The sequence below is a fragment of the Cricetulus griseus genome (assembly GCF_003668045.3).
Source record: "Cricetulus griseus strain 17A/GY chromosome 1 unlocalized genomic scaffold, alternate assembly CriGri-PICRH-1.0 chr1_1, whole genome shotgun sequence".
Classification (NCBI taxonomy): domain Eukaryota; kingdom Metazoa; phylum Chordata; class Mammalia; order Rodentia; family Cricetidae; genus Cricetulus; species Cricetulus griseus.
The window spans coordinates 2,207,161-2,219,364 of record NW_023276807.1 but is presented as its reverse complement, the minus strand read 5'-3'; the positions used below and the strand labels follow the sequence as shown (position 1 = coordinate 2,219,364).

At 44.1% G+C, this 12,204-nt stretch overlaps 1 protein-coding gene across 1 annotated transcript in view; it reads left to right on the top strand.

Moving 5' to 3' along the window:
- Sh3rf3 (SH3 domain containing ring finger 3) overlaps positions 1-12,204 on the top strand; it is a 255,846-nt gene that overhangs the window by 159,595 nt on the left and 84,047 nt on the right. Inside the window, exon 3 of the mRNA XM_027388339.2 lies at positions 2,898-2,993. Within this exon, the coding sequence (XP_027244140.1) occupies positions 2,898-2,993 (96 nt within the window). The remainder of the gene's footprint in view (positions 1-2,897; positions 2,994-12,204) is intronic.

Sequence of the window (12,204 nt, the reverse complement as noted above, 5' to 3'; positions counted from 1 at the left end):
CTGTTCTTTTATGGCTTTGGCTCTAAATTTAAGAACGCACTAGATGACAGTGTAGCGATTTTGATTTTTTTCTTTATATGGAAATTAACATAGTTTTATTTATTGTGTTTGTTTCTTGAGAGACTGTCTCATTTGCAACACAAACTGCCCTTTAACTCTGACTCTCCTGCCTCCACTCTTCATTGCTACTGTTACAAACATGCACCAGCACCAGCACACTTAGTTCTTGTAGCACTTCATCTTTCCGTGAAATAGATGTCACTGAGGCGGCCTCATGGCTATGTGCCAGTGTTCTTCATTCTTAACCAGCACTGTTTGCCCAGTCCCCCCGCCCTCCTCCTCTCCCTCATCCCCTTCATCTCACTAATTGTCTGTCTCCATATGTAACTCACCACCCTCTTGTCCCCTCAGCCCCTCCCTTAAGACCTCATTCCCTTCTCTTGCAGTCCCCTTTGGCTCTCACGTTGTCCACCTGTGTGTCAGTTTGAATCCAAATTCTGCGTATAGAAGAATACATGTCCTGTTTCTTTATCCCTTCATCTGAGGATAGGTTATTATGAATATGGGGCAGGAAATGTGGGTATGGGAGCATCTCTGTGTTGTGTTAACTTACAATCCTTTGGGCACATGCCCAGGGGTAGTATGGCTGGCTTGTGTGGTAGTTCTATTTTTGTTTTCGGATGAACCTTCACATTAATTTTCATAGTAGCTATAATAAGGTTTATGTTCCTACCAGCAATGACTAATGACTCTTTTCCCACATCCTACCAGCATTTGTTACCATTTTCTCCCCCCGCCCCTTATTTTTGAGACAGGGTTTCTCAGTTATAACTTTGGAGCCTGTCCTGGATCACTCTGTAAACTAGGCTGGCCTCACAGAGATCTGTCTGCCTCTGCCTCCTGAGTGCTGGGATTAAAGGAGTACACCACCACCACCCTCCTACCATCTTATTTCATAATGATACCCATCTGACTGGGGTGAGGTAGACTCTCAAAGCAGTTTTCATTACATTCTCCATGATGGCTAAGGATAACATTTTGTTGTTGTTTCTTTTCTTTAAATATTTATTGCCCATTTGTATTTCTTCCTTTGAGAACTGTCTGTTCCATTTCTAAGCATATTTAATTGATCACATAATTTGGTGTTCGGGGTTTTAATTCTTATAGAATCTAGATACTAATTCCCTGTTGAATGTAGAGTTGGCCAAGGTTTTCTCCCATTCAGTAGATTGTTTCTTCACTGTGCAGAAGACATTTTATTTCCTATAACCTGCTTTATCAATTGGAATGGCTATTTCCATTACTGGAGTCTTCTCAGGAAGTCCTGGCTTATGCCTGCTTCCTGGACTGTTTTTTACATTTTCCTCCAGCAGTTGCAGGGTTAACTGGTACACAGAAGTCTTTGATCCATTTCGAGTAGATTTTTACCCAGGGCGAGTGGATCTGCTTTCACTCCTTTGCATTTATACAGCCAGTTTTCCTAGCCTGTTTTGCTTCCCAGATTCTTGTTGGAAAACTAAACCTTGGGACAGAGAAAATGAGAAGTGACTGTAGTGAGTTTACAACCTCCCCTGTGGTCACATGAGGAGGGTGCGCTAGGGAGGCCTGTGAACAAGTCAGTGCAGAGCCCAAGCCTCACTTGCTCGCCTGAGTCCTCTGGAGTTGTGCCAGGCTCCCATCAGACAACTCCCTCTACTTGGATCACTTGAAAGTGTGCACCCTCTCTACCACTGCAGCCCCCAGTGCAGCATCTTTTCCAATAGTAATGATAACAACCTGACATGCCATTCCGCTGACCTGGAGGGACGCTACAAACCCTGTCATGCTGTTTCACTTATAGTATGTAGGCTGACTGACAGGGCAGGCAGAATGATAAGTAATACTCCATTAAGCACATCACAAGTGCCTGCTGGGCCATCTGGTCTTGCAGCAAATACCCGGAGACGAAGGCTGTGGAAAAGAGTTGGACAAGACATGATTGTGGTGGTGGTGGTGACAAGATACCCTTTGGTTACTGAAAGAAAGATGGACCCAGGAGAGTGTTGGTTGGGGGTAGAAGCAGATAGCTGTGCGCTCTTGTGTAACGTCAGTCCTCCTCTGACATCTCTGGGGCAGCCCCTGTCCTAGAAGCTGATGCACAAACATCTCTCACCCCTTAACTCATCACTCTTCAGCATTAGCTTCTCACCAGACCGTCTGTCCTTTCTGCCTAGGGATCCAGGTGCCTGTGAATGTGTCTTGAACATCTGCTTCCTCACCAACAGCCTGTGTCCAAGCCTTACCTCCCTGAGACACCCACATCCTTCCTGAGACACCCATCTCCGTCCCTAAGCTGCCCATCCCCCTCCCTCTTCATCTCTGTCTCTCTCTCTCTGTTTTCACTTTGTGAGCACACACTTGATTGTGTCTTGATTGGGTATGCCAAGGGATGTAAAAGAATGCAGAGCATTATATACTTACAGCTCTAAGTGTAGTTGAACTGAATTATTCCTTTTCATTTTTATGATGGAGCCCAAAACTTAAAATGCTTTATTCTGTAATTTTATATTGAGTGGCTGAATTTATCTTTACTTGAGGCATTTTTATTTCATTAAATAATTATTAGGAGCACTCATTTTAAAACACGGACTACATAGTAAATTGTCAGGCTTTTCATTTGGGGAATATTTGCAATTATGATCAAATGGAGGGACAGAGGGGTCAGAGTAGGGGCAGGGGAGAAGTAAGGTTGTAACTGAAATGGAAGAAAGGGTTTTCTTTTTTTTTCTTACATGTGAGAGTCTGAATCTATGACATGTTCTCCTTAGACTCTTTCTTTACCTCAGTGGTTCCTGTTCTAACTGTCCTCTTGTTTCCTTTTCTCTGTGTGCACACATGGTGGGCTCTGGAACCCTCAGGATGAAGTTTTAACTGTGATCCGGAGAGTGGATGATAACTGGGCCGAAGGCATGCTAGGAGACAAGGTCGGCATTTTCCCACTCTTGTACGTGGAGGTAAGCTTACTAACATGCCTGTGTGCCATGTTTGATTCACCAGAATGCGGGGCCCTGGCCTCGGAGCCCCTTTCTGGAGTAGAGGGAGACTCCTCCCTAAGTGTGTAATGCCTGCTGCTTCCTGGAGGGGTCTCCAGGAATGACTGCCCCAGTGTATTAGGGTTCCTCTGGCCACATTCAGCGGGTCCCCCCAGACCTGGCTGCTGTCTCTGGTTTTCTCAGAGCCGTCCCTTTCAAATGCCTTCAAGGGGCTGCAGAGATGGCTCAGTGATCAAAAGCACTGGCTGATCTTCCAGGGGACCTAGGTTCCATTCCCAGCACACAGCCATCTATCTGAAACTCCAATTCTAAGAAATCCAGTGCCACCTTGTGGCCTACACAGGTACCAGGTACACACGTGGTGCACAGACATACCACAGGAAAAACATCCATAAAGAAAAGATGGTGCTGCCCAGTGCCCCATATCCGAAACACCATCTATTCCTCTGGGGCCTTAACTCCATGAACTTCCTGATGCCTTTTTGGTCATGGCATCTAGAGGATCAGAAATTCACTGCCTTCCACCCAGAAGACCTAACTGATAACTGAACTTAGTTTGTGCAAAGGAGGCTAGGGTATGGCTTTGTCTGCAGCTCCAGCAGAGGACACAGTTTAGTGTGCTGCTTGTCCCCTAATGTTCATGAAGAAATATAACCAGTACATTGACCTTGCACCATAGGCATGTCTTAATCCATATTCATATGAGATACACAGGGTCTCCTGGGCTGCCATTTCATCTGGGACCTGATGCCTGATACAGCAACTGCAGGTTTTAGGGCAAGTGTCTGGCTAGAATCCTGCCAGCTCATGTCTGGTCTCATCTTCCTGTCTATGTAGGTACAGACAATGATGTTGAGTTCATGTTGGGCCGTAAATGAAAAACAGCATTTACCACAAGCTGTGCTGTTTCTTCAGCTGTGGTTGGCTCTTACCTAGGCTTGCCAATCACAGTGGGATGAAGGCTGGAGCCAGCCTGATCTGTGCTCCTGAACAGCCCTACTCTGAGAAGACAGACCCCATCTCCAGGAATGGCCATAGCTCCTTGTACACCAAAGAACTAATTGCCTTGCCACTCTCCCTGTAATCCTCACACATTAGCTGTCCCAGGCCGGCCTCTGTCCACACTATGCTTGCCCAAGATTTTTCCTCATGTCCTTCCCAGCCAGGTCCTTTGCCTGCTGCCCCAGCCACCCATAGCCCCAGGTCCCAGCACTAACACTTCATCCTTTGCCCCTAGCAGAAGTTCTCAATCTGTAGGTCATAGGCCCCCTTTATAGGGTTGCCTAAGATCATTGGAATTCAGATATTTACATTCCAATTCATAACAGTAGCAAAATCACAGTTATGTAGTAGCAACAAGATAATTTTATGCTTGGGGGCTCACTAAAACATGATGAACTGTATTAAACTGTGTGTTGGGGTCCCAGCATTAGGAAAGTTGAGAACCACTGCCCATCAGTGCTGTGAACCTTTCACCAGCCATCTCTACGCTGAGACCTAGGGCACCTTCTCAGTCATCAGGTGACAGCTGGGCAATGCCCCTTTGCTGGGATGTAAAAAGAAGAAGCCTATACACCTCACCATTAAGAACACAATGATGGAGACCCAAGGGGAGGGGCAAGAATTAAGCCAAAGTTCAACCTTCCAAATCCTTATTCTAGGAGAGAGTAGTGTCTTTATGTTGGTATTTTAGTCTAGGGGAATCCCTCCTCCCCCAGTCAAGAGTTCAAGGATGGTTTGAATGGGCCATAGGTCTGCTTTTGGATGGCTCTAGCCCTGCCCTGTAGCAGGAACACCCACCCAAAGACCTCCATCTAGCACAGTCCTTTTCACAGGGATCCAAAATCATGTGGTCATAGTCAGCCCTCAGGCCAGCTCTCAGCTAGCTAAGGCAAGTTAGGGACATCATGAGCTTCAGACATGGACCCATCTGGGCACATCTCCCATCCTTAACCTCTGCACTAGACGTGTGGCCTGTGACCAACCTTGTCACCTTATGAGACTCAGCAACTCATGTCTTCCAGAGGCTGGAGGTCTAGAGCATCCGGGGTGCATTCTTTCAGTGCTGTTCTCTAGGTCGTGAGAGAGACCAAGAAGGAGACCAGCTCGAGGCAGTGGTAGTATCCTCATCCCAGAACGGATAGGAGCACATGGGAGCAGGTCAGATTATACCAGACCTGAGCCCTTGATCCTGTATGATGCATGGGAAACTTCTGGCACTATTTATAGATTCTGAAAAAAAATATGGGTAGCAAAACTAAAATCCTGATTAAGCTAAATAGATGTAATCAGCCCCAAAGTAAATGTTACTAATGGCAACTGTCTCCTGTGAGATGGTCCCTGGCATCAGCTCTAGAATGCACCATCAGGTGTTTGTTGAACCTCATTCAGCTGCCTACTGGTTTGGGTTCATCCTCTTAGGCAACACAGTAGCTCATTACTTCATCGACAGTAAAGAGGGGAAGTTATTTTGAACCCCTGTCTCTAAACATAGTTTTACCACTGAGAAAAAGCAAAGCCCTGCAGCTGTGCTGCAGGGCATGGTCTGTGGTGCTGTGGCACTCTGCTCTTTGCCATCTAGTGGTACTTGTGGCTCCTGTCTTTTGTCTTGTTGATTTTCAGTCCACTGACTGGGCAGGAGCTGTGAGGAAGCTCAAGAGAGGTTGTACGTGAGTTGGGTTTTTCCAGAGAGATGCCTATAATCGCGTACAGACAGACATTTACTAAGCAAGTTGGCTCATGCACTTATGGAGGCTGAGAAGTCAGACAACAAGCCGCCTAAAAGCTGGAGTCCGGAGGTGCTTGTGGCTCAGTCCAAGGGCAAAGGTCTTAGAACCAGAGACACTAATGGTGGGTCTCTTGGCCTCAGGCAGAAGGCCTGAGAATTGGGAGAGGGTTGTTCCAGTGAAAACTCAACTGTGAGGAATAACTGCCAACTGGTTTTGAACAAGTCTTTCCGAAGAATTTCAGTATATTCTTAGAAACCCATTGTGAGAAAATCCATCATCTGAAAACCTTTTATCATCCACTGCCCTCCCCGAGGGCTTCTGACTTCAGCCACAGATAGGGTACAGACGCACCCTTGAGGGCCAAGGGATAAGTGAAGCTCCCTGCCACAGTTCCCAAGGTTTGAACTTCCTCAACCCACTTAGCCAGGCAGACCCTGCCCACTGATGCCGCCCCCTAAGCCTGGGCAGACTTTGCATGCTGTAAGTTTCTCTAGGAAACTCAAGGCTGGAGAGCCGGATGCAAATTCAGGACCTTCCTAGCCCCTGGCAGGATAGACACTGGTCCTGAGCACATGCACTCAGCCTTAGCTAAAGAGAAGTTTGCATGGATGTAGATAGACCAGTATTCCTGGTGTCTGTTGGGTGATCATTTTGGTCATTAGAAAAGTACATTTAGTGCAAGGACAGTATGTTCCCATGATCTCCAAGTACAGAACTCTGTGGTTGCTAGGTTAAAGTCCTAGATCTGGAAAAGGGAAAGAAAAGGCTCGTGCAAGTTTTCTTCAAGACAAAGCTGAGAGTATGTCAGCTGGGCTGAGCTGAGCAGACTCCTGTGGGAAATTAGCGTGCCCGCCATGCATCTGATGCTGCAAGCCTCGCCAATCTCATCCTGGCTCCCGTCTTCTCACTACACAAGGCATCCAGGGTCCTCTCTGAGACTTCCCTCTGTTACATCTGCAAACAAACTCCATCTGTCATCAAATCCCAGAACCACCCTGGATGACAGATGTGCTCCCACTGGCCTGGTGAGAAGTGCCTGTAGCACAGGAGAGAGCTCTGACTGCTTTACTTTCTTAGTGGGACAGGTCATTCACAGGGACAGGAATAAAAATAATAACACCAGGAAGGTGAAAACTGGGTTATTTTTACACTTGCCTTGAGCCCCCTCCACTGCTGACTGGTGACCTCTATCCTCACCCATAACTTATCCTCTGTAGGCATTCCTGAGCCACCTGCCTGCCTCACCACCTTCCATGGCTATAGATGAGAGACCTTGGCTCAGCTCCCCTCGAGCTGGTACACTTGCTTGTCCATTCTTCTTTTTGATCTTTCCTATCTGAGGGGTCCAGGCTGGTGATCCACAAACCAGCAAGACTCACAGTAGCCTTCAAAGCTCTAGTCTTAGCCTTAAAAAGCTCAGTGCAGTGAAGGCTTCTGGTTCCCACAGCATACATAGGTAGTGAGTGTCACCTTCCTTCCCCAAGCCCAGGGGTGTTTCCTCAGTTCTCATCCTTCTGAACTTTGCCTATCCACACACACCCTCCCCTCTTGAAGCCGTATTTCTTAGCCACATGGCTTTCAAACCATTCCCCCATAACTTTTAGACATTTACCCCATTCTAACTCATCTCCTTCCTACACAAAGTTCAAGGTGTTCTTGGAAACCTTCCTTGAATACCATGCCCTGCAATGTCCTGTCTACACACACTCCCCATCTGCCATCTAACCATCAAACAACATAGGATAATGAAGGTGGTATGTTCTCTGTTGAGAAGCCATAGGCTGGCCCCACCCAGACACCTCAGCTGGTGTTAGGTACCCAAGCATAGCTACTGTCAGGGATCCTAATGAGGAATCACTTTGTGGCTGGGCTATAAACCCTACGATAATGAGCCTGCAACAGTCCCTGTCTACTTTGTTGTCAGCCTATGGTGTTTTTCTCCCAGAATTACAGAGTAAGAGACTATCTCCTCGGGGAACAAGTCTTTACTTGGAGAAAAGCCCAGAGAGCATCCTCCACATTTTAAAAAGCAAATTCCACTTTATATTGAGGGTATGCAACATCTTATAAGATGCTTATGCAGTTAAGTGGTTACTATAGTATAATAAATTAGCCCATCCATTAGCGAACATAGCTACTCATTTCCCCATTGGCAAGGACAGCTGGAGTTTACTCCTGCTACAGAAATCCTTGTAATTCTACAGCTGTACTAAGCATCGTGCTGCTGTTATGCCTTAGCTCTGGAACTTGTTCATACCACAGTCTAGTCCTTCATTGTCTTGTCACACATTTTCTCCTCCACACCTTGGTAGTCATTGCCTTATTAAGAAACTTCTCAGACTCCTCATAGCAGGAGCAGGAGTAGGTCCTGGTTATATAGGTGGGAGTCATTTTCCCAGCAGGGATATGGTACTGAGGCTGCCATGCTCTTCAAGCAGGGCTGGTCAGTAGTAACAGTTTTCAGACATGTTGGTAGAGGGCATGTAGCCATGCAGAAGTACTCTGATGCCTACACAGTGACACAAAGCATTTCCCTGCTGTGGACAGGGAATTCCTTAATTCAGAAGGATGGAGTGCCTGATTTTACAGCAGGAACCAAGAATTCATTGCAACCTCAGAGTTGTTCCTCAGGCCTCCATGTTGCAGTACTTGGCAAGGGATTTTTTTTTAACCAAGATTTATACTGCTGACGGTAGGGAAAACACTCACCTGTTGCCTTTTGGAAATACTGTTTAGCAAAGATTGTTCACAAGTTCATGGTGATCCTGGCACTTCTAAGACGTAACAAAAATGCTCAAATAGGCACGTGCATTTTGGGAGAATTTCTATAGCCCCTCCCTTCAATCAGTTATGGCAAAATGAGAAACAACAAAATGTGGTTTCATCTGATTTCTGCTAAACTCATTCAAATCCCCTCTCTACTGATTTGTCTTTCAAGTCCTTCCGAGTAAGAATAATTAAGGGCTCTAGTTTGAAACTATCTTCCCAAGGGAAAGCCAAGGTTTGGTTAATCACCACATTTTCTAGATGTCTTCAGTGATTTTTCCCTTCTTTTTTAAATATGATATTTTTACTAGTCATTTGGGAATTACATTCATGCATATAAAAGATTTTTATCATACCCACCCTCCTTTCCTCCCTGAAACTCCTCCTTGACCCACCCAAGCCCTTACACAGCTTCATGTTCTCTCTCTCTCTCCATCTCAGAACCCACCAAGTCCAATTTATCTTGCCTATATATTCATGGCTCATGGGTTTTTGGTCATCCACTGGAGTGTGATCAACTTAGTAGAAGCCACACCCTTAAATCTAATTTTCCTTTCTGCAGAAGACAACTGCTAATAACTCCTCAGGCTAGGTATGTGTGTGTGTGGGGGGGGAGGGTCATGAGTCCCTGCCCCAACCATGCTGGAATGTTGACCAGCTTGATCTTGTACAAGTCTTATGTAGGCAACTGTAGGTGCTGTAAATTCATGACTACAGCAGTTGTGAGGCTTCCAGGATTGTCTTATCTTTCCTCCGTCTTTTGTTTTTTTTTTAATCTGGTTTGGGGTTCTGCATAATACTGGATTCCTAAAAAGAGATTCAAAAGTGTTCCTTCCATTTCTATTTTATGGAATAACTTGAGTACTGCTGGGGTTGGTTCCTCTTTTAAGGTCTGCTAGAATTCTACGCTGAACTCTCTGACCCTGTGCTTTTTTTAGTTGATAGATCTTTAAATTACTGCTTCTGTCTTGTTGGTTGTTACAGACATGATTAGGTCACCTTGTTTTAAGTTTGGTAATTATGTGTATTTAGATATTCATTACTTTTAGATTTTCCAATTTTATGGAGCATACTTTTTAAATGTTTAATTTTTTGAGATTATACTACAATTACATCATTCCCTACTCCTCCCTTCAAAACTTTCCATGTATGCACTTGCTCTCTTTCAAATTCTTGGCTTCTTTTTCTTTCATTGTTGTTGTTGCTGTGACTGTGTGTGTGTGTGTGTGTGTGTGTGTGTGTGTGTGTGTGTGCGTATGTATTCCTAATGAGACAGCCTATTCAGTCTGAATAATGTTACTTGTTTGTTTTGGGGCTATGACCACTTGATATTAGATAATCAATTGTGGGGCTCTTCCCCCAGGAAGACTATTTCTTCCCCTCACAGCATTTCTTAATTGCCTGGAGCTCTTTGTGTAGAGTTAACCCTTTGCAGCCGCCACCTCCCCACCTCCCTTGTCCACATTATCATGTCTTATTGGTGTCCCCTTCGTTCAGCTCACTTGGAGGCAGTCGTGTCGATGAGACTTTACGCATATATCTTGTGACATAATTTCAAAGCAAACTCCCTGTTCCTTTGGATCTTACAAACGTTGTGTCTCCTCTTCTACAGTGATCCCCGAGCCTTGGACGGAGGGGTTGTGCTGTAGATGTGTCCATTGACACTGGGGTCTGTAACTGCATTTTCACTGCTTATAGTTTTCTGTAGTGATCTCCATCTGTTCCAGGGTGGTCTCCTTGATGAGGGATGAGAACTACACTTATTTGTGCTTGTAAGGACAAATATTTGGGATGAAGTTAAGGATTATGCTGGTTTAATAAAATGGTAGTTGTAGGGTCCCCTCCAAGGTCCATGACTTCAGTAGCTCTAGGCAGTTGGCCAGGTTTCCAGTACCAGACATGGTTTCCCTCTTGTTGGGTGGTTCCTAAGTCCAATTAGACAATTAGAGAGCTCTTTGCTCCCAAGGTATCGGTGCCACTATTGCACCCTTAAGCCTTTCATTCTATGCTGGCCATTAGTTCATAGGCATTACAGCTGGGTAGGACTGCTGGTTGTTTCTCTCCTTCATGGAGAGAAGCTTTGTGGTAACCTGTGGTACCATGAAAGCTAGTCCTGAAGCAGGAGGAGGTTCTCAAGTCAGACCCAATTCAAGGACTCTAGGTCCTGTTTCTAACATATTTGTTCATTTAGGATGCTGTTGGCTGTGAGTTTCTCATATATAGCTTTTACTGTGTTAGGGTATTTTCCTTCTGGTCTCTCTACTCTCGCTATGACTCATGAAGGCATGTTGGATTTTTGTCAAAGGCTTTTTCTGCATCTGTTGAGATGATCATGTGATTTTTCATCTTTAAGTCCATTTATGTAATTTTATTACATTTACTGACTTGTATATGCTAATCATCTCTACATCTGGGGGATAAAGTCAGCCTTGCTATGGTGGCTGTGCTCTTTTATGTATGCCTGTATTCTTTTTATTAGGCATTTTGGTGTCTATGTTCATCAGGGATATTGGCCTATAGTTTTTTGTGTCTTTTGTGATGTTGGTATTACAGTGATACTGGCTTTATAGAAGGAGCTAGGGAGTACTCCTGTTCAAAAATAGAAAGAGAAGTTTAAGAAGGATTAGCTACAGAGCCTCTTCAATAGTCTGGTAGAACTCTGTGTGTCCCTGGACTTCCCTTAGCTAGAAGGCTCTTTATTCCTATTTCTGTCCTCTCACTTGCTATAGTTCTGTTTAGGTTGTTGGTCTCTTCTTGGTTTAATTTGGGTGGTTTGGTAAAATCAGAAATTTTCTTTTAGGTTTTCCAACTTAATGGTGTACAGGTTTTTAAAAATCATTCCCTTATAACAGTCTGAATTTAATTGATGTTTTAATGTTTCCCTGACTGTGTCTGATTCTGTTAATCTCTGTCCTCTCTTTTTCTTTTGGCTAGTTAAGTCAAAGTCTATTTGTCTTGTTTATCTTCTCGATGAACAAGTACTCAGATTTGTTGATTGTTTGTAATTTTTTCTTTATTTTCATTAATCTCACCTCATTTTTATTAATTTTTTGGTGTCTCCTGTATTTACATTTGGCTTGTTCTTGTTTTCCCAAATTTTGAATTGCATCATTAAGTCACTTATGTTTACTCTTTCTGATTTTTTTTAAAGAAATCGTGGATTTTGGAATAGGAGTGACATGGAAGAAGGAGAGGGAAATTTATGTAAATATAAAATTTATGAATGAAAAAGAAAATTTTAAAATTGAGACATGGAAGTAAATGGAGTTCTCAGAAGTTAAAATACAAATGTCTGAGAAACATTTTAAATGTTCAACATCCTTAGAAAACTGGAGAATGCGAATTAAAACTACTTTGCAATTTCATCTTACCCTTGTCAGAATGGCTAAGATGAAAAAACAAAGCAAAACAAAAACAACCAATGACAAATGCTGGCATGGATGTAGGAAAAGGTAACATTTATTCACTTTTGAGGGGATGTGTAAACTTGTATAGCCACTGTGGAAATCAGTGTGGTAGTTTCTCAAAAGGCTAGAAATAAATCTATGAAATAATCCAGTTATACCATTCTTGTGCAAAGTATTCCATATCTTATTCTAGAAATAGCTGCTCATTCACGTTCATTGCTATTCTCATCAGAATACCCAGGAAATGGAAACACCTGGATGCCCATCATC